This window comes from Dasypus novemcinctus, chromosome 18, assembly GCF_030445035.2.
Source record: "Dasypus novemcinctus isolate mDasNov1 chromosome 18, mDasNov1.1.hap2, whole genome shotgun sequence".
Lineage (NCBI taxonomy): Eukaryota > Metazoa > Chordata > Mammalia > Cingulata > Dasypodidae > Dasypus > Dasypus novemcinctus.
In genome coordinates, this window is record NC_080690.1 from 7,644,522 (window position 1) to 7,666,570 (window position 22,049).

Sequence of the window (22,049 nt, forward strand, 5' to 3'; positions counted from 1 at the left end):
AGCTGGGGCCCAGAAGAAACAGGTGAGCGGCCCCCAAAGAAGAGGGTAGTTGTTTTCTGGGCTCTGTCTCAACTGGGCGCGCTGGCTTCGTGGCAGCACGTGAAGGGTCCCGGATAGGAATCAGCTCCGGGAGGGGGCTACCGAGTGCATCTGAACGCGCTTCCCAGGGCGGGGAGGGAGCTCCCTGTCGGTACTACGCCAGAGGCCTCCGTTTGGATCCAGGCATGTGTCAGGGGCAATATCGTTTAGAAAATAAACCCGACTTTCAATTCTGTTTTTAAATCATATTTTCCAAGATCAAAATCTTATTTCCCAAGGACGGCTGCTGAAAGCTGAAGAGAAAACCAACAAGAATATCTGAATCTTCCCAACGGCTGGTTTCCATCTTGCGGGGGTTAGAGCCAGGCTGAATTCATTCCAGATTCAGGTGCTGGGGTCAGGGGCACAAGGTCGCAGGGCCATGGGGTCACAGGGTCACGAGGCCACAGGCACACTGCAGGGGCTTCCTGGACAGCCCACTGGGGAGCAGCCCTCAACTCCGAGGTCCCAGTCAGGGCTGGGGCTCAAAAGAAAATGGTTATTCTGTCACTTCACAGCCTGGGATGCCTGGGGTCCCGAGATCCCCCCATCATCAACCACCGTCAATCAAAGTCGTTTATTGAATGATACGGGTGTGCCTGGGCAACCAGAACCCAACGCTGCCTTCAGCAAGGTCACAGTCCTGGAGGAAGCAGACTTGTGGTGAGGTGCTGTTAAACCCACAGATCACCAGAAACAATGGCGCTGATGGGATGGGGCTACTGACGGTGAGAGTGGTGGCGAAGGTGACGCTGATGGTGATACTGAGCGTGGTGGTGACGATGGCGATGATGGTGGTGGGGACTGTGATGGTGATGGCGGTGATTGATGGTGGTGGTGATACTGACGGTGATGATGGTGCAGATGGTGATGATGGTGACAATGATACTGACGGTGGTGATGATGACATCACTGATGATGGCGAGTGGTGATGGTGCTACGGATGCTGATGGCGGTGATGATGATGACGTGGATAGTGATGGTGATGGTGATTATGACGGTGAAGGTGGTTGATGGTGATGGTGATACCGACTGTGGTGATGACAGCATTGATGGTGATGGTGCTACGGATGCTGATGGCGGTGATGGTGATGATGATGACGTGGATAGTGATGGTGATGGTGATTATGATGGTGAAGGTGGTCGATGGTGATGGTGATACCGACTGTGGTGATGACAGCATTGATGGTGATGGTGCTACGGATGCTGATGGCGGTGATGGTGATGATGATGACGTGGATAGTGATGGTGATGGTGATTATGACGGTGAAGGTGGTTGATGGTGATGGTGATACTGACTGTGGTGATGACAGCATTGATGGTGATGGTGCTACGGATGCTGATGGCGGTGATGGTGATGATGATGACATGGATAGTGATGGTGATGGTGATTATGACGGTGAAGGTGGTTGATGGTGATGGTGATACCGACTGTGGTGATGACAGCATTGATGGTGATGGTGCTACGGATGCTGATGGCGGTGACGATGATATGGGTGGTGATGGTGATGATGACAGCACTGATGGTGATGAGGATGCAGATGGTGATGATGGTGACAATGATACTGACGGTGGTGGTGACACTGACCGTGGTGATGATGACATCACTGATGATGGCGAGTGGTGATGGTGACACGGATGGTGATAGCAGTGATGGTGAAGGTGATTGATGGTGATGGTGACACTGACTGTGATGATGATAAGGATGGTGATTATGATGGTGAAAGTGATGGTGATGTTGATACTGTTGATGGTGACAATGATCAAGATGGTGATGATGGTGATGGCAACAGTGAGACTGCTGGTGATGGTGACAAGCATTTACTAAGGCCTGATAATATATGCCTGTCGCTGCACTAGGTTCTTTCCACGTGCTACCTCCTTTACTCTTAGGACAGTGGGAAGCAGCTACCTCGGCTTACAGGTGGGGAAACCTGGAACACACCACTGGTTAACTGGCTTAAGGAAACGTCTGAATCCGTAAACCCTGGCCAAGCACTCTGAACCCCCTGCCTGCTAAGTCTCCCCTTTTAGGGAGGAAGGAGGGACCAGTGGTAGCCAGGTCTCTGTAACCTCCACCTTCCCCCAGTATGTAACTGAGAAAAGGTTTTCGGGTTCCAAAGCGGGAGCAGGGTGTCTTGGGCTCTCCCCTTCGAGGGACGCTCCCTAAATGCCCGTCCAGCGTGCCCCCCAAGGATGCTCAGCAGGCCCTGTGCATGGACAGTGCCAGTCCACAGGGACAGCCCGCTTACCCCAGGGGTATCAGGAGAAGCCCAGACCTCTCCTCTTTGCAACGCCCCCCTCGCCTTGGACCCCCCACCCATCACGAGCTGCCAGCTGGACCTGAACACACACCCAGAGCTTCCTTTTTAATATTTTTCCTGGTGAGGTGGTTCCACTTTTTAGGAGAGCCAGGTCACCTACAGCAGCCCATTCCCCCCCAAAGAAAATGGCTTTAGTTCAGACGAGAGGTGAGAAGCAGCCCTCCAAGTCACTGTCCTTACACTACAACTTTCTAATGCTCATTTTTCGTGCTCTTTTCTTTTTTATGGGCATGACGCAATTCCCCTTTTCAACAACCCCGATCTCCGAAGGCCTGAGTCATCAGGAGGAAGGCAGGGAAGGCAGGGACGGCAGGAGGGGTCAGTCCGGAGGCAGAGAAGGGGTGGGAGCTTGCTGAGCGCCGGGGCCAGCCTGGATTTCCTGCCCAGGGCCCGGACACGAAGGCCACACCGACCCCACCCCACCGCACACACGGGAGGCTGGGCTCGCAGACCCCACGGAGCTCCCACTCCCTGCTCCACGCCAGGTTCTCAGGAGGCCGGGGGGCCGAGGGGCTGGGGCTTGAGCTCCCCAGCTTGGCCGCACAGCGGCCCAGGCAGCGGTGCCTGCTCTGGAAACAGGGCCTTGTGGGTGGGGGTGGGATTAAATGAGATATGCGGGAGTTCTCAGCAGGGGTGATGGCACCCCCAGACAACACCAGGCAATGGCTGGAGACCTTTTGGTTGACACCTAGTGGGTCGAGGCCAGGGACGCTGCTCAACAGCCCCCAATGCACAGCAAAGACTCACCAGCCCCCAGCGTCAACAGGCCGAGGCTGGAGACCCCGGAGACGCAGCAAGCGCCCGGTGCATAGGAGACGCTCAGCAAAGGAGCCACCAAGCAGAGTGAGACCTCGCCCCTGCCTCCGGGCCAACGACCCGGGCGTGTAATATGGACTCATCTAGGAAAAGAGTGATGTCTACACACCAAAAGGTTAGCGCAGGTGATTTCGGGTGGTAGGATTATGGGAGAATTTCTTCCCTCTTCTTCGACCAGCATTTTCTTCTTCATTTTATAGAATCATCATCTCATAAGGCAATGATTTTTGTTTTACTTTTATAAGAGGTGAATGGTTAGTAGAAAAGGTGAGCAGAGGGGTCATTGCCACACAGAAAGGGAAGAAAGGGGGGTGGCAGGGAGCAGAGGCAAGTGAGAGCAGTGGGCCTCACTTCACTTGGGGGGGTCAAGGACAGACCCCAAGGCAGGGGGAGGGGACCTCAGAGGCACAGAGAGCTGCCCAGACCTGGGCATGGCAGAGCCTGGAAGCTCAAGGTCCGGCTCTGAGTCACGGTGAAGCCGCCACGGCCGGCTCCTCTGCGCCAGGCCAGTGCAGGGAGGAATGAGGCTGGCTTGATGGGCCCAAGATCGACAAGGGGCAGATGGGAAGCCAGCCTCCACCTTGGCTCTTCTGGAGACCTGGTCTGCAGGGAGACAGACTGACTGCACGATGCCGGACAGAACTGGAGGCCATGAGGCCCCTCCACCACTGCCCACGGCTCCCTCTTGGGCAGGGCCTCTCTCAGCAGGGAGCCAGCCCCACCACCATGGGCTCCCCAACCTGCTCTGGAGCCCTCAACCCTGCTCACCCACTGCTCACGGTGCCCTTTGGTGCCAATCCCGGCTCTGCCAAGACTCACTGGGTAAAGGGCCACTCCTCTCTGGACCTCCGTGTGCTTATCGGCAAAGCGGGAGCAGTGACACGGCACCCCAGGGCCTCGTGAGAGCCAGTGGCTCACCTATGAGAAGGACTCAGCCGGTGTGTGGTGAGGGGCAGGCGTTGCCCGGTTGCTGTCGTGACCGCCCCAGCTGCCCAGGCTCCTGCGCTCCAGCCCCAGCACGGAGCGGAAGCCAGACCGCCTGGGTTCCAGTTGTATAACCTGAAATCTCAGGGACTCAGTTTCCCCACCTGTAAACGGGAGCTATGACAAGTTCCTGCATCATGAGGCTATTGTGAGGATTAAATGTGTTAATACAAGCAAAGGGCTCGGACTGTATTTTCCAGCAGTCGCGCCCACCTGGCCTGGACAGCATGCCATCCGTGCAATCCCACCAGTGGCTCTGGTCTCCTCCAAGCTCAATGAGAGCAACTGCTAGAGCAGCTCAATCTCTTTCGATTTCCCAGCCCCGAAGCAAGCCTCAGTCACAGGGTCATGAAACACGAGAGCAACATGCAGAGGTCAAGTCCTCACTGTTCCCCTTTCCAGCGGTGGCCCTGCCCCGCCCCGCCCAGCTGCCCGCCCACAGCCCAGGCCACTTCCTCCACCACCAACACAAAGCAGAGGCCACTCCTGCCTCATCTGGAAGGTGCCCCATCCCCGTCGCCCAGGCCTGCAGGAGAGCGGACGACGGGCAGTGGGGGTGGGGGTGCAGGCTTGGGGTTCGGAGGCACCCCAGAGGCCTCTGCAGAGAAGCCCGCCAGCAGCTGCCGGCCGCCATGCCATGGCTGTCCGTGCACCCACAAGAAGCCCGGCCATGCTAGGCAGATGATGTGCTCTCCCTGCATCCCTATGGCAGCCCTGGAGGAGGCGACAAGGCCCAAGAGGCAAGCGGGGTTACCAGGAAGGAGGGCACAGTTTTCCACATGGCTCATCCCCTCCCTCTAGGCTCCTCTCGCCTGTCAACCTCCAACTGCAGTAGCTGCAGTCATTCGTTCATTCATTCAATTATCCACTCATTCACCCGAGTGTCTCTCCTGAGAGGTGCTGCCTCAGTTTCCCATTCACAAAATGGAGAGAGTAACGGTCTCGCCTCAGGCAGCAGAGGGGGTCAGCAATGCAAGCCAGCTGGCACAGTGCCTGGCAAAAGGAAGCACCACGTCCGTATGGGTGGCTGCGGTATCGCCAAGGGCTGACCACCTGGCCCTGGGGAGCATCCACCAACACGCCTGCTCAGCAATGTCCCCTGGTGCATCCAACAGGGACCTCGGCACATCCTGCTGGCCTCCCCGCTCCAGCGGCCAGTCCCACCTCGGCCTCGGCCCCCCACCAGCCTCGAGCGGGGCCCGCCCCTCGGAGGCACGGCGCCAACCCCCCCCCAGCGCACCCTCGCCCTTGGCTCACTGTTTCTCTGCCCGCTCCCGCCCGACGCCCCCATCCTCATCTCCCCCAGCCCAAGCCCATCTCCACGGTAAAAAAGGGTCTCTCCTACGAAGTCCTTCCTGGGGCCACCCACCCCGTCGGCCAAACGAAAGTTCGAGACTGAAACCTCTCTGAGGGAATGTGCTTTGCACTACAGCGTATCGTAATTATCGGGGTACCCCAACTGAACAGGGGGCCCTCTGGGTGCAAAGCTTTTCACTTTGCAAGCATGGTACCTGAGAAAGTTCAATCTGCAAGCACGGTACCTGAGAGTACTCAATTGGCAAACGCAGTACCTGGGAGCACTCCTTCTGCAAACCCAGTGTCTGAGTGTACCCCCTTTGCCAAGGCAGTACCTGGGAGCACTCACTGTGCTAACGCAGTGCCTGGGAGCACCCTCTTGGCACACATAATATCTGGTACTCAATCCACAAACCCAGTACCTGGTGCCTACACTTTACAAACACTTGGCACTCACTTTACAACATCAGTTCCCTGAACTCACTTGACAAATTCACAAAGGAATGGCTGCCAAATATTGGCAAACACTAAACTGATAAGCCCGCTCATTTCCAACTAAGATGTTTCCACGAGAAGCTGAAATAATTTCATGTATATCTGACAGACGCACATACATTCACAGAAACACATGCATGGGGTCAAATCTGGCTTAGACTCTCGATTCTACCTCCTCCCAATTCCCCTTGACTGGGTCTCATCCCCACATCTGTGAAATGGGAATAATATCCACCCCAGAGGACCGTTCTGAAAACTAATGAGCACAGTGCCTGGCACCCAGTGGGAGCACAATAAATGTCATTGCAATCGTTAACACGCCGCTCCCTCCCTTGTGGTAGGTTTGCTTATCCTAGTCTATCTGCCACCAGAGAGAAGAAGACGGCAAACTTTCCTAACCTGCCACCAGCCTCGAATGCAGGAACCAAGAAAGGGGCTGCGCAGTTTTGAATATCCTTTCCGGGGCAGCAGGGCTGGCTGCTGGCCTCTTGGAGCTCTCGAGACCCACCGTGTGAGAATGACCCTGGGGAGGAAGCAGCCAATAGGCCGTGTCCTCCCTTTTCTCCTGGACACGCAGTAAATCACATTTCCCAGCCTCACCCGCACTTCGATACAGCATGTCACCAGGTTCTGGCTGGCACAATGGCCAGGCCCGCAACTCACTCACCTGGGATGCTCACTCTCTTTTCCCATGCCCTAACTCACTGCAGAACCCCAGAGGGCAGAGCCGAAGCCCGGTTCAAGGAGCCTGGGTCCCGGCGGGCTCCAGGGGCAGAAAGGACCCCTTCAGACTGCACTGTGAGCAAGAGGAAACCCTGCTGAACAAAGTCCCCCAGACATGGGCCCATTTGTTAGGCAGCTAGCCTGCCCTGACTAACACACAGCCCTTCTACATTGATGGTGCTACCTCTCCGCTGAGCCTCACAGCCATAGCTGCCCGTGAGCCCGTCAACAGATCCACCTGGGCTGAAGAGCGAGTCAGAGAAGGAGGCAGGGAAGCCAGGAGACTGTGCTCCTCTGTTTTTTAGCTATTCAGGGCCTCTAATAAGTTCGGGATTGGCTGAGGCCACCTGAGGAAGCTGCCAGAAACTCCAGTGTTGTCTTGCCTCTCCTGATAACCTCACTTGAGGTGGAACCGGCCAGCCCTGTCCAGGGAAGCACCTGCTTCCCGGCCTGATTCGGACATATCCCCCACCTAGAGTTGGAGAATGCAGCTCATCCACTTCCTCCAAAGTGAGTTTACCCGGCCTAATGCGCTTAGAAGCTTTCTCCAGCCTTTCATTTTTGACACCTGCTTGAAAGCAGTAGAACCATGGACAGAGGAAGGTCCTAGAAGGCAGGAGCCCTGGGCTCCAAGGGATTCAAGAGCCTGGAATCATCTTCTAAGGGTCTCGGGCAAACACAATTCCCTCACGGTTCCCCCACAGGCGAAAGCAGGAGGTGAGTTAAACCATTAGCATCGTCTAAATCCAAAGCAGAGCTGTGGACCAAGGGAGCTAGTTTTTAAAAGTTTTGCTGGGGAAGTGGGACTTGGCCCAGTGGTTAGGGTGTCCGTCCAGCACATGGGAGGTCCGCGGTTCAAACCCCGGGCCTCCTTGACCCGTGTGGAGCTGGCCCATGCGCAGTGCTGATGCGCGCAAGGAGTGTCGTGCCCCACAGGGGTGTCCCCCGCGTAGGGGAGCCCCACGCGCAAGGAGCGCACCCCGTAAGGAGAGCCACCCGGCGCAAAAGAAAGTGCAGCCTGCCCAGGAATGGCACCGCCCACACAGAGAGCTGACACAAGAAGATGACGCAACAAAAGGAAACACAGATTTCTGGTGCCGCTGTTAAGATAGAAGCAGTCACAGAAGAACGCACAGCCAATGGACACAGAGAGCAGACAGCTGGGGGGGAGGGGAAGGGGAAGGGGAAGGGGAGAGAAATAAATTTTTTTTAAATCTTTAAAAATAACTAAAATAAAAGTTTTGCTAGGCTTTTACATTTAAGAGTCTCTCAAAGCACTGCTTCAAAGCTATTCTTCTTCACTATTTACTGGGAGGGAACCAGGTTTTAAAAAACGAACAAACAAACCTACAATAGAAGCATAAAAAATGGAAACTCCAGAAGGCAGGGAGCCGTCTTTCCGTCCAGGAATTAGCACATTTCAGGGGCTTGTGAGTATTTTTTTTAATAGACAATAGCTCCTGGAGAGCAGGAGGAAGCAAACTGACTACCATAGAGCATTTAGTAGGTGCCCGCGGCTGTGTGGGGTGATTTCTTAAGCACAGTCCAACCTCAGGACCTTTGCACCTGCTATTTCCTCTGCCTCCAATGCCCTTTGCCCGAATAGCCCCTCCTTCCCTGACCATCAGATATAAAGCAGCAGTGTTCCCAGGCCCCACCCGCCTGCCTGCTTTGTTTTCTCTGTGGACCCCACCGCCCCCTGAGGGATTTCATATTTACCTATTTATTGATTACCTGTCCCCACCTCCCCACAGGACTCCACAAGGGCAGAAGAGTGTTTTGTTCAAAGTGCACAGAGCTTTAGCTGCTGAGTGAAAGCAGGCAGGCACGGCCACGCCTTACCTCACTTCACCCTGACCCGCCACCGAAGGAGCCTGTGATCCCCACTGCCCAGGTGAGGACAGAGGCCGGGTGACCAGCCCAAGGTCACCAGCCAGGAAGCTGTGGATTCAGGGTCCATCTGGCTTCCAAGTCCGTGTCCTGCTCACCGCACCCTCCCCGCTCTCTGTGTCCTCCCCCACCTGCCTTGCTGCAGGCCCCACACGCTGCCTTAAACACCACGCGGGGCCGCTGGGAGGAAACGGCCCACGGTGGCGGGACCCGGCGGCGGGACCCGTTCTGGCGCCGTCACTATTCTCTCCTCTCCGCGCTCCCCTTCGCCTGGAGCCGCTACAAATACCCACACAAGTCCTATCCCCCTCTGGTTCCTCCCAGCGCCAAACTGGCTCTGCTGATGTAAGCGGCGCTTCCTTTCAAAACAGGCAGCCTCCCCGGTGCCCTGCTGGCTGCTCTGGGTGCCTCATCAGCAGAGAGTGAGGAAGAGAAATTTTCACTTCCTCCCTTTCTCTCCCATGGGCCAGGCAGCCTGGCTCCCATCCTGGGGAAAGCAGGAAGTCTGGGGACGAAAAATGATGTGCTCAGGTGGGGCAGGAAGCAGCTGCCCCCAGGCAGCTCAGACCCCAGGCCACGGGCAGAAGTCGGTACCCCGGTTCGCCTTCATAGAGCCCCAAGTGGGGCCAGGCGGCCAGGCCCTCTGTGGGCCCTCGGGCTCCCTGGTCAGTGACATTCAGCCAGACTCCAGCCTCGAGGGAGGGCGGGCCAACCCTCCCTTGCAAAGCACTGTGGGACTAAAGACATTAACAACCTTCCCCACCCGCCCAAAGAAGGAAGCAGGAGGACACTGGCAGTATGGAAACAGCAATGAGTCCACCGATAAAAACAGCATGTGTCTCGCTTGGCATAGCAAAGAAGGGGAATAACCCAAGTGTCCACCGAGGGGGGATGGCTCCCACGTTGTCAGTGTGCACCCCTACAGCGGACCAGGGCACAGCCGCGAAAAGGAATAAGGCAGCTGCGCGTGCACAGAGCCACGGCGACGCCCGACACAGCCTGTCCAATGAACCAGAACCGCGCAGAACCTGTGCGGGCCCCGGACGCCCGACGGACACGAGCAACGGGGAATGTTGCCTGCCTCCGAGCGGAACTAGGGGTGTGCGAGTGTGCGCTAGGGGAGAAGCTTCGTTTTCCATCGAACGCCTGTTGTGCCAAGTGGATTTATTCGACAAGTGCCTTACTGTTTTAAGTTTCCAAGAAAAGGCGTTTTTGTTTTGTTTTGAAGAGACTAGACCACGGCCCCTGACAAATTCTTCTTAAGCTCCTTTCAGCAATTTCATGGCCTTCAAACATGCCAGATCTGCTAAATATTCCCAACTTTCCCAAGTGCACTGCTCGTCTCAGGAGACTCTTCTCCGGAGACTGCCTGTTTTTAGATAGCAGTAACGCCTCCCATTTGTACAGCACATCATGAAGCTCTTTGGGGGCAATTAGGAAGATGCAAACTGGGGTACTGAATTCTTGTCACTCCCCTACTGTGTGCTGGCCGACCCACTAGGCCAGGGGTTCTTAACCTGTTTTGTTCCACGGGCCTCTTTGCCAATCAGCTGAAAACCATGGACCGCTCACCGCGTCCACACTATATTGTGTTATTTAATAAATAGATCACAGCCGCACCAACACCAACAAGAATGATGGTGTTTGGAATTTCGGTTCAAGCTTACAGACCCCTGGTTAAGAATCGCTGCACAAGGCACTCGTCAGGATCCTTACAGCAACCCTGCAAAGAAGAACGAATATGCCATCCTACGGCTCAGGCAAAAGAGGCCCAGGGAGCAGCACCATGTCCAAAGCAGCACAGCCAGGAAGCCCTAGCCTCAGAACCCAGACCCGCTGCCAGGTGATGGCAAAACTCAGCGGGTTTTTCAGCCCCAGGGTAGGATGCCCACGCCAGACTGCCTGGCTTGATGCCCCTTTACATCGGGTAATCAAATGCCTGGCTCCGCCACCTCAAAGGTCCAACAAAACATCCAGGGGTCCTCTTAGGAAGAGTCGAGACTCCCTCAGGCCAAACCTGGAGGGCACAGAGAAGGATCCACGCTGCTGCCCTTGGGAGCACCTTCTGTTCCTAGAATGATGCAGCTCCCCTAAAACTCACCTAAGAGAGGGCCCCAGAAGCACGGCCCCCCGAGGCCGGGGAATCAGCAAGCGGCCGAGGAACGAGCCGAACGGGCCGGAGACCACTTGTAGGCCTGGGAGCCCAGGCGGCAGCCCCCCGCCCACCTCCACACTGGCTGGGGGGCAACAGCCCGGCCCAGGAGCAGTGCCGGACCTTCCGCCTGGACGGCCCTCCTTAAAAGGCACCTATTTACAGCCTGGCAAGGCTGGCCACTGTTCACAGAGAATTTTGATTTTTCTTTCTCCCCCTCTTTTCCCGCTTCCCCCTGCCACTGCTTCCCGTCAGACAAGTTCTCTGAGAACCGAATTTGATAAATACTCCAAAATCCAATGACAAATGGCACTGGAAGGAAAAAAAAATGTTAAAATCTTTGATTTTACTCACTGCCACTAAAAACCTCAAATAAAGCAAAGTTGGGAAGGGCGGGCTTACAGAAGTATGGCATACGTGACCGAAAAAATGAAAGAGAAAAGAATTGAACGTGCGCGTGCGCGTCCACACGCTGATGAGTCTCCGTGGGATTTATTACGACTCTGGAAGGAGCGATTTTCATTCTCAAGTAGAAACCACCCGAGCTGGGAGTCGAGCTCCAAGCGTGCCACGTGCCACACGGTGGGGGCTCAGTAAACACGGGTTTGCAAGGTCGGGGTCTAGGAAAAGGTTGCCCCCCCCCCCAAGGAAACCTCCATCTAAGAAACTGATGAGAATTAGGGTGACGCCTGCGCCTCCTCTCCGTGACAAGGGCTGCCCGGAACCATTCCAGCCGGAGCAGCAGGGCGGTGAACATGTAAAACCCGTCACTGACCAGTTATGGCCGGAGAATAAAGGGCCCCACTGTCCTCCCCACGCCCATCTCCGTGCGGTACACGAATATGGCACTTTTCTACCAGATCTGCCCTTCTGAGATGCCACGGGTTGCGTTTAAAAAAAAAAAAAAAGGATGGAATGAAAGGTGAGCCGCCTATTTGTATTTCTCCCTAAAGCCCGCAGACAAAGCCCTCTTCCAGCTGACAAACGTGTCTGGCAGGTGATCGAATTCAACCCCGAGACTGAGAAGAGCAAAATGGATCCTGGTCCCTCCGGACGAACCCTCCGCTTGGACACAAGTCCCGACTGTCGGTCACCCTCCGCATGGCAGGGGCCCGGCCCCAGAAGTGCCAGCAGGGGTGGGCATCCCTTCAAGCCGCGGCCCTCCCCCACCGCCGCGGTGCGGCCTCGGGTGCACCGGGGAGGGGGCAGCCGCCTCTCACGCATCCCTGCGCGTCAGCCGGGTCGGGGCTGCCTTTGTGTGTCCTCTTTGTTGAGGAGCGTTCCAGATCCAAAGTCTCCCGGAACGAGCGGGGCGCATCCAGGGGCAAAGCAGGCACGGTGCTGGCTCCGGAAGCATTTAATCAGTAAACCAGCCGGGACAGGAGACCAAGTTGACATGGGCTAAGGGGACCCGGGGGGTGGCGACATGGGGCTGTGGGCCCCAGGCTGAAACAGGACTGGAGCCCTCTGGGGCCCTGCTGGAGCTGAGGGGCCAGTGAGCCAGGGGTGCCCAGCTCCTGCCACCCCGTGGGCCCGGGGGCCGCCATCTGCTCCAGCCGGGCTCGGTTCCGCGGTGGTCCTGGAAGCCTGGGCTGTCTCTCTGATAGCTCCCCAGTTAATTGGATCAGGGCAAATCGTTTGGGCAAAGACTGTCTATGGGTTGTTTATTGGCTTGAATCCAGATCAATCGCTCTGGCTCTGGTTCCCGGAGCCCACACAATTAACCGTGTGATCGCCAGATGGTTCCGAGGTGGGCCGGGTGGAGGGCTGAAAACACGGGCGCACTACGTTTCATGGAAGGACAGCCCCGGATCCGGAACATGCTCGCCGTATCAGCAGCGCAAGGCTGGACCAGGTGGTACTGCAAAGCCACAAAGGCTGGAAAGGGTTTACTGTTGCGACTTGCACCGAATTCACCTTTGTTTCATTTGGGGCCAGTGCTTCCCAGTGTTTGAGCCACACTCTACGTGCAGACAGATTACATAATGGCCAGGCCAAAGGGAACCCCGCAGGGGCTTCTCTGCTTCCCTGGGCGCTGGGACAGGCCAGCTCAGCTCCACCGAGTCTCCTGAGGGACACGGCCCCGGGGGTGCCCACCTCCACCTCTGTCCAGGAGGCCGGGCCCCCCTAGCCCTGCCCTCGGGTTCTGGCAGGGGGAGCCAGAAGCCCCCCGGAGTGCCCACAGGGCAGTGCTGAGACTTCAGGACGCCCCCTACCCACAGGGCTGGGTGACAACAGGCAGGGGGAAGGGGACGCGGCCAGCTCATTGGCCACCGCCTTGGATTCCTCCTTCCACATTCCCCAACACTGGAGCAGAGCTCTGCCAAGGCAAATCTTGTTCCGTGGACAAACCCTGAGTCCCCAGTCCTGGAAGTCCCAGCTGCCCTCCAGAGGCCCCAGCTCCCGAAAGGTGCCACCCACCTTTGGGTGAAAGTGGGGTGGGGGCGCCTGGCGGCTAGAGAAACCAGGCCATGGCTTCTGGTTCGGCTTCCGTTTCCCTGCCTCCTTCTCACACACACACACACCTCTTGAGCAATCAGAGGTCAGTGGGGCCTCTGGCCTCCAAAGCTGGCTGTCCCCAGACCCCGGCTCGCTCGGGCAGCTCAGCAGCACCCTTGCCTTCTCCCAGCAGGGAGCGGGGGGCCATCCCACGGCAGGCCGCCGTGCCTCTCAACCATTTTCTTCTTCCCCCTTGCAATTCCCCTTCGTTTTGAGAGGTTGGCAGGGGCAAAAAATGAAAAAGGATAAAGCCCCGCTCAGCCAGGTGAGAATTCGGAAGCCAGATCTGGGGACTCCACATCCCAGGCAGGAACTGCTGAGGTCACTGATCCCTCCCTGAATTTGAAACACTCCTCCGTGCTGGCGAATTTTCTGAGGCTTCTCCCTCCACCAAGTGAGGAGCCAAAGGCTGCGGCCTGTGGCTCGGGACTTGAAGAACATGCACCAGCCTGAATTCAGGCCGGGTCTTTGCGGGGACTGCACCGACGTGCCCACGCGAATGGAAAACGGGTGTGCGGGGCACGTCGGACACAAAATTCAGAATAAAAGTCTCTGTGGGCTTTGACGCCCTCCGGGGGGGAGGGAGGAGGCAATCGGAGGAGTCCGGCTTCCTCAGCTAACTTTTCCCCCTCCCCATTCCTCAGAGCATGTGTCACGCTCTGTGACACACGCCAGGGGAACATGGGTGCTGGGGAAATGTCTCCACATGCTACATGTCTGTGACAGGCGACACCCTGTGCTGGCTGGGTTTTCCTGGCACAGGTGTGGGCAGGCGGGGGTTCAGCCCCCTCCCACTGCGCTGGGTAAACAGGTTTGTGGTCAGCAGGGGGGTGGGGGCGAGGGGGGGGGGGGCTGCGGGTGCCTTCCGGAAAGACCTTCCACCTTTCCACAGAGGATGGGACCCCCAGCGCTGGGCCCAGGGAGTCGGTGTTTGGAACGGTCCTTGTTTCAAAACACAAAGCAGCCAGTTCACCCTCCTGCCGCCCGCCGCCACCCCCGCCTGCGACCCCACCACAGCTGTCTCCCTCCCGCGACCAAGGCCACCATTTGCAGATTTTATTTCAGAAGCAGATCAATGCCTTTTCCTGTCCGGCTCATCCAGCGGACTCCCAGCCATGTTATTTGAAAACAATGACAAAATAAAACCACCAACAACAAAACACACGTCTGCACACGCTCCACAAACAATGCACGAGCAGAGCTCCCAGGCTCGGCTTCCAGCCTCGAGCTTGGCCACCCCTGGGTCTGGACAAATATCCCAGGACCCCTGCCCCCTCCCCCCTCTAGTTCCAACCTCGCAATGTGCGAGGAGGAGATTTGTCAGCAAGGGAAGCACCCAGTTGTCCTGCCAGCCCCGGAGGGGGGAGGGCAGGAAAAAGAATAAAAGATGGTTAAAGCAAAGAAAGGAATCAGCTTCTGGAAATTCTCCGCCTCTGGGGGTTTTGCGGGCTGCTTTCTTTTCTTTTCTTTTTATTTTTTGCTGGTTTTGCTTTTCCCCTCCAATTCAGGTCCCGATCCAGATGGGCAGTTGGGCCACAGGCCTCGGGAAAGGAAAGCCCCAGCACCATCAGGGCCCAGCCCCGGGTCTTCCCTGGGTCCCTTCCAGCCGAAACCGTGCGCTGGGGCACACAAGGTCCCCAGTGCCCGGCCTGGGGTGGGCCAAACCCTCTCCAGAAGGCTAAGGGGCTCCCCGGAGCCCAGGCGGCCAGGGCAAGCTTCAGAAGCCGGAATCCAGCCCCGGGCCCGGAGGGGGGCGCCCTGGCTGCGCCCCCCCCCCACACACCCCCACCTCCAGCACCCCCAACAGGCAGGCCCCGGGCTCCAGGTGCAGCGCCAGGGGGCAGCCAGGGGGGGCGCCTCTCCAGGCCCCGGGGGAGGTGGGGGCGCGGGCGGCCGCCGCGCAGCGACTCACCGTGGCGGACGCCAGGCTGTTGTCGGCCAGCGTTAGGTGGTGCGGCTCCCAGCGCCTCAGGAATTTCGAGGTGAGGATCTTGCTGAGAAAGGTCCGCGGGTGCCGGATGACACAGACCTGAATGTCCCCCTCCTGCAGCAGTTTGTACCTCATCCCATTGCAGAGCAAGAGGGCCCGGCGGCAGGGCACGGCGCCCATCTTCGTGCCCTCGGGGCCCGACACGTCGCCCCCCAGCAGCGGCTTGGTCTCCTCGATCTGCCGGGGGTCGCCGCCGCCGCCCGAGCTGCTCGTCAGATCCATGGCCGGGCCGGGGAGGGCGCGAGGAGAGGGGGCTGGCCCCGGCTGCTGGGGCGGCGGGGCCCCCGGTTCTGGCAGCCCGCGCCCCCCCACCCCCCAGGCAGGTGGGGGGGGGCGTGGGGCTGGGGGCGCCCCCGCGGGAAGGGGGACGGCAAGGGCCCTCGGGCGTCGGGCTGGCGCGGCCGCGCGCTCGGTGCTTCCTGCGGGGCTCCCGGCTTCCTCCTAGCTCGTCGGGTGCATGCTCGCGCCGCGGGACCGGGCTGCGGGAGGGAGGCGGAGGGAGGGACGCGGGGCCGGCCGGAGGGAGGGACGGGGCCCGGGGGGAGGCGCCGCCGGAGCGGGGCGCGCGGAGAGGGCGCGGGCGTGTCCCGGGGCCGGGCCGCTCGTGTGTACTGTACGTGTGTCCGCGCGTCCGTCCGGGGCGAGGGTGCCGGGGCGGGGGGCGGCGCGGGGGGGCTCGGCCGAGAGATTGCGGAGCCGCGGGGCGGCCGCGCGATTGGGCCCCGCGGGGTCATGTGCCCGCCCCTCTGACGTCAATGGCGGCAACGGCGGCGGCGGCCGCGGCGGCTCCGGCAGGCGGAGCCCAGGGCCCGGGGCCCGGGCGGGGACGGGGCCGGGGGCGGGCCGGGGGCGGGGGCCGGGCGCGGCCGGCGGGGGGCGGCCCGGTGGGGGGGGCGCGCTGGGGCGGGCGAGCCCCGACAGGCCGCGGGCGGGCCAGGCCTGGAGTGCGGGGGGTGGGCAGGGGCGCGGGGCGGGGCGCGCCCCCGAGGGTGCCCAGGCGGGTGCTGGGCCCGGGGCTCCGACCCACCCCGGCCCCCCCGGCTCTGCTCGGCGCCCCAGGCTGGACGGCCCGACCTCGGTCGCCCGCTGCCGGGCCCCGGCGGCCCCCCGGGCGGCCGGGGGACGGACGTGGCGGCCGCGGGGGCGGAGGCCCGCTCGGCGCTGCGGAGCCCGAGCGGCCTGCCCGGCCCAGGCTGCCGGGCTCCGCTTCCTCCCGGGCTCTGAAAGCCGCCTGCTGGCCTGGGCCCCGGGGCCGGGCGCGGGCCCCCCCCCCCCCCCCCCCCCCCCGACCCTTCCCGTCTGATCCCTGGAGGGGAGCCAAATACCAAAGAGCCTGCCCCAGGCTGACCCGTGGGCCCCGTCCCCGGGTGGACCTCCTGGACCCCCAGCACCTCCCGCTTCTTGACCTGCCCCCTAGGCGAGTCTCCAGGCCCAGCACGAGGGTCCAGAGCGGAACCTGTTCGAAGCTCCTTTGGGGAATGAATAGTAAGGTCGCGACTCCAGCTTGGAAGCCAAAACGTGCCCTTCCTGCTGTCAGGAGCAGCCTCTAAAGCCACTCAGGAAACGCTCAGGTCCTCAGCCAGGCTTCCTTCAGGTCGGCGCGCTTCTGCGGTTAACGCTGTTAAAATCCCAGATTTTTGCTTTTTTGTTAAGCAAAGGCGCCTGGGTCCTGAACAGATGAATGTGTGAGGCATGTGTCAAGTTGCCTGGCTAGGGGCAGGAATTGGAGCACACAGGATGCAGGCGCTCAGAAAGGACCCTCCCCCTGGGCCTGTCACCAAACTAGCCTGGACGGCAGCCCACTGGGAGAGGGGCAGGCTGTTCCCTTCCCCTGAGCCCTGGGGAAGGCCCAGTTAGGCCAGAAAAGGAAGGCGGCCATGGCTGCCCACACCTCGGCTGTCGTCCTCAACTTCACCCGCCTTGAGAAAAGCATCTGAGCAGAACAGGGCAAGCCGGAGACCCCCACTTCAGGCTACAGAGGAATAGCCATGACGCAGTGGGATTAGGTCAGCTGTCCAAGCCGTAGTGAGTCCCTGCTGTACTTATCCAGGCCAGGCCCTGGGGGTGCTGAGAGTAATGGTTATAGGAGCCCCAGGTCCCAGGCTCTTGCCCTGTGCTCCCCCTCGCCTTGGCATGCACCCCTCCCCTCGGCAGCCCCGGGAAGCAGGCACTCCCAGTGTCCCCTCTTGCAGTACCTAGAGGGTCACTGGCCCAGGCAGGACCTGGCCCAGGTTTCTCATTCCCAAGCCTCTGGTTTAAGCAGAGGCCAGGAAGCTCAGACCCCACCCAGGAGGCTGTGCAAGACAAAGGCCACACTGAGCTGGGGATCCCAGGGATAAAGAGGGACACCCAGCCCAGCCCAGGAGAGGCGCTGGGTTTCTTGTCCTGACTCCCAGGGGCAGGAGAGGAGAGGTGCTCCAGGCTCTTACTGGAGAGCCACGTCAGCCACGCGGGTGGTGAGGTGCCTGCAGAGGTGGGGCGAAAGCCTTCCAGGTGAGCAGGGGCTGAGGAAATGCAGGCCCTGGGTCCTGACGGCATTGGGGAGCCAACCACGTGGGCCGAGCAGGGGCGGGATGTGTAGACATTTTCAAAAGAGCACTGGCTGCAGCGTGGATGAGGGTTACAAAGGAGCAGCCGGGAGGAGGGGATGGGGAGAAGTCTGCTGCAGCCACCACGCCACGGAGTGGGGTGGGCCAGCGGCTGGCAGAGTGGGCACGACCCCCTGTTCAGCAGGGCAAGATTTACTGGGTTGCAAAGGATCCCCGATTGCTCCCAGGGCTGTCCCAGATGCTGCAACAGGTTGACTTGTAAACAGCAAGGAGAATGATCAGAATGGCAGGACTGGCACTCACCAAGCCTGCCAGGCACGGCACAGAGGACTCATATCTTGTTTCATTTCTTCCTGCCGTTCCAGCCCAGGAGAAAGGAATTCTCATCACCCCCTTCTTATGGATGAGGAAGCTGAGGCTCAGAGGAGGTCAAATAACTATGGGAATCCAGCCAAGATTTGAACCCAAGATTCTGTTTGACCTCAGATCCCAAGTTTCTCCTAATTCTCAGGGGCTTTTCATGCCTCCCCTGGTGATATTTTTCTGGCCAGGCACTAAGAAAGTGTTGAATTTAGTCAATGTCATCTTTAAATATTTTGTGATTTTAGTTTGAAATCAGTGAAATGGAGCCCCAAATTACTGCAAGAAGAGTTCCCCGAGCTCAGACACGGGGAGTGCCTGGTTGTTGGGAGCAGCAGGTGCCGGACCTGCACAGAGGGGCTCGATGAATCTGTAGGGATGGGTGATGGAGCTCACCTGTCTGCTGGTGTGGAGGAAGGTGTTGGCAAGTTGGGATGGCATGAGGGGATGGTGTTGGATGGGATGACTGAGAATCAAGGCCCAGCCCCTGGACTGGGTTGCCTGGAGCTCATTGCAGAGCCCCCACCACCCTCCATCTGAGACCAGCTGTCAGATTCCATCAGAAACCCCCTCCCTGCAGCCCCCCATCCTCTGTAGGAGATGCAAGCCCATCTCCATGGATGGATTATGCTCTCATATCATCCTAGATGCCACGGAAATCCACACCCACCAAAGAATGGTCCAGGCCCCTTAGAGTTCATCCTCCTGGCATTGTCCTTGAACTTGGGAAGGTGGCACACGCCCTGCACTCTCCTCTGGTTCTTCTTGGGTTCCCTTACTCAAGGTCACTGCCAAGCCTGTCATCTTCGGCCTTCTTTGCTGGAGGTCCGAAAAGACAGTTTTCTGTCATCTCCTCACACCCATGTTTTAGTTCAGCCACATGCCGGGCCACATTGGTGGAGGACCTCGTATGCATCAGGCTCACCGCCAGGAGCTGGGGATACCCTCGTGAGCTCAGATCTCAACTCCCAGGTCTCCAAAGTCTCCCTTCAGGCCAACTCCACCAGGAAAGGTAGAGCTGCTCCCAGATGGCCCATAGAGGAATCTGATGGAGCAGCAGAGTCCCAGGTTGGGAGAGCTGCCAGCCAGGCTTGGGGGGGGTCCAGTTAAGCCCCCTTCCAGCGGCCCTGCCCTTGAGGCCCAGCCAGCTGGCCATGGGAGCAAGTCCTCCTCCTCAGGGTGGTCTCCAGGGGACCCTCACCAGTCTTCCCACAATTGCCCCACCCCCACCCTGAAATTGACCCCACCAGCCTGTACCCTCCAAGCAGGCAGAGCTCTTTCCCGTTCCACTCATCCCTGTATCTAGTGGCACCCTGGGAAATGGTTTTTGTTTTGTTTTGTTTTTTTTAAAGATTTATTTATTTCTCTCCCACCCCCACCCCCTCGCCTGCCTGCTCTCTGTGTCCATTCACTGTGTCCTCTTCTGTGTCCACTTGAATTTGTCAGGCACTGGGAAACGACGTCTCTTTTTTGTTGCGTCATCTTGCTGCGTCAGCTCCCCGTGTGTGCAGCGACACTCCTGGGTGGGCTGTGACCAATTCACTTGACAAAAAAAGGGGAAAGCCCTGATTTTTAATTTTGGCCAATTTCCCTGGTGTAAATACTTTCAGCACGGCCGATTCAAGTTACCAGCATGCATCACTGAGTACAGACTGGGCAAGAGATTATGGAGTGCTTCCATCATACCAGCACCTGGGCCAGCAAACAACGCCAAGGGTCCAGCTCCAGCCCACGACCTGCAAAGACAAAAATATCTACTCTCTGGCCCGTTTACAGAAAGACATTGCTAGCCCCTGCCATACGCATAAATAACCTCAAGAACCAAGATACTAGTAAAATGTAGTAAGATAATTAGGGAGTGAAGCGTTTTTGATTACTTGGTACGTTTGTTTTTAATATAACTTATTTAATTGTAACTTTATATGATTTAATCTGGTATAATGTCTGTGTTTAACAACCAGTTCTCATGAGCCAGCTCACCACTGCCTCTTTCTCCAGGGACTGGCCCCACAGTAGGTGCACAATGATGATCTGTTGAAGGATTGAAAATATAACTCCAGTGCCAATGCTCCTAACCACTGGACTCTATTCTTTCACTGGACTTTATTCTTTCATTCGTTCTTTTGATTCCATTAAACACCTATTTATTGGCACCTACTGAGTGCCAGCCCTTGCAGGTACAACTCACATAGCCAAGTGGATAAGCCAAATCCACACCCCCTACCCCCACCCCCACAAAATAACAACAAAACCAACAAAAAGATGCAAAGAAAGCAAACCCCTTACAGCTGTGTGCATGCTTGGTTGGTTTAGTATGAAGTGAGATCATCACAATACTTTGCTCCGGAGTCATACAGATTAAACGAGATAACCAGTGTGGAGCTCAGGTCTGGCACGGAATGAGTACATTCAATAAGTATTGGCTATTTCACGTCCCCACCACCATCATTCTTAGAACCTATATTTGAACAGCACTAATAACAGCCCCTCCAAGTCCACTTCTTTGAGCCTTCCCCATTTGTCTTGCAGACGGGGGTGTAGACACCCTAGATGCAGCATCTCTGCAGGATTTAAAGCAGGGTTTTCCAACCTCAGCACAGTTGATGTTGGGACAGTTAATTCTTTGAGGTGGGGGCTGTCCTGTGAGCTGGAGGACGTTTAGCACATCCCTGTTCTTGACCCACTACATGCTAGTAGCAGCCACTTCCCCAGTTGTAACAACAGAAAGTCTCTAGACATTGCCACGTGCCACCTGGAAGGCACACGCACCCTGGTTGAGAGCCCCGGGCTTCAAGGCAAGTTTGTTCCTTCCCTACCGGCTGTCGGGTGCTGTCTGTGGCCACAGGGCAGGGCTGCCATCCCCCAGCTTCCTCGGGTCTCCGTCTGGGGGAGATGCCGCCATCCACACCCACAGTGCAGCGGGGGCTCCTGCCTCCGCAGACCCTGATTCCTGGGCACCGGGAGCCAGCTCACTCACAGCCTGCTTTATCAGCGGGTCAAGGAACACGCAGACCCACGGCTGGCGTGAGATGCAGCCCTTCTCCCTTTAAGTCGTGTTTTTGAAGCCTGTTCAAACGGCATGAGGCCACGCGTCATAAAATACCAAGTGCCAGAAGCTGGCAACAAAATTGTGCGTTCCCAAGTGGTCCCCATCTCGGAGCTGCCCGTGGCACGGTTGCTACTGGGGTATTCTCTGGAAGCCCGTCTCAAAACTCCTCTTGAAATGACATCAGCCAGGAGAACATTCCCGCACCTCATTTTTAACAGGCATCAGACAACAGCATAGCGGAACACGTACTCCGTACCGTGACATTTAATGTACTAATCAAATCAATAAAATGCACTTACTCTCCCTGGATGAGAAGAGTCGGGTTTCAGTCCTGAAATGGTGAACGCTTCCCTCCCACTCCTCCCGGAGCTGACGTGGGGCCCATCACCTTTCTAGGCTCCATCAGAGCGGCCGTGCAGGGGGAGAGGTGGGGGTTGGGGGGCACGTATTCATACTCAGCAGCCGGTGCTACTGGGTCACTGAATGCCACACCTCCACCTCTGCTAATTGGGGGGACAAAGGAGAGTGGGGGGAGGCCACCTTGCACCCCCTTCTGTCTGAGGTTAATGGAGAAGGAGCACAGAGGATGTTTTTCTGGAACGAATTATTTTTTACCCACACTCGAGAGAATTATTGATTGAACAACACACATAAACACACCCAAATCTTAGTGGAGGTTGTTTCCAGAGTGACGAGATTACAGCTACTTTCCTCCTTTTGTAATCAATGTTATTGATGCATCAATGACATGTAATGAATGCACCCATCTTAAGGGAACAGGATGATATGTTCTGACAAATGTGTACACCCAGGTAGCCACCACCCCAGGCAAGACACAGATATA

General features: G+C 57.9%; 1 protein-coding gene across 1 annotated transcript in view; it reads right to left on the reverse strand.

Annotated features, from left to right (window-relative positions):
• CMIP (c-Maf inducing protein) overlaps positions 1-15,846 on the reverse strand; it is a 226,521-nt gene extending 210,675 nt beyond the window's left edge. Inside the window, exon 1 of the mRNA XM_058279658.2 lies at positions 15,170-15,846. Within this exon, the coding sequence (XP_058135641.1) occupies positions 15,170-15,469 (300 nt within the window). The 5' untranslated portion in view covers positions 15,470-15,846. The remainder of the gene's footprint in view (positions 1-15,169) is intronic.
• Positions 15,847-22,049: the final 6,203 nt, after the last annotated feature.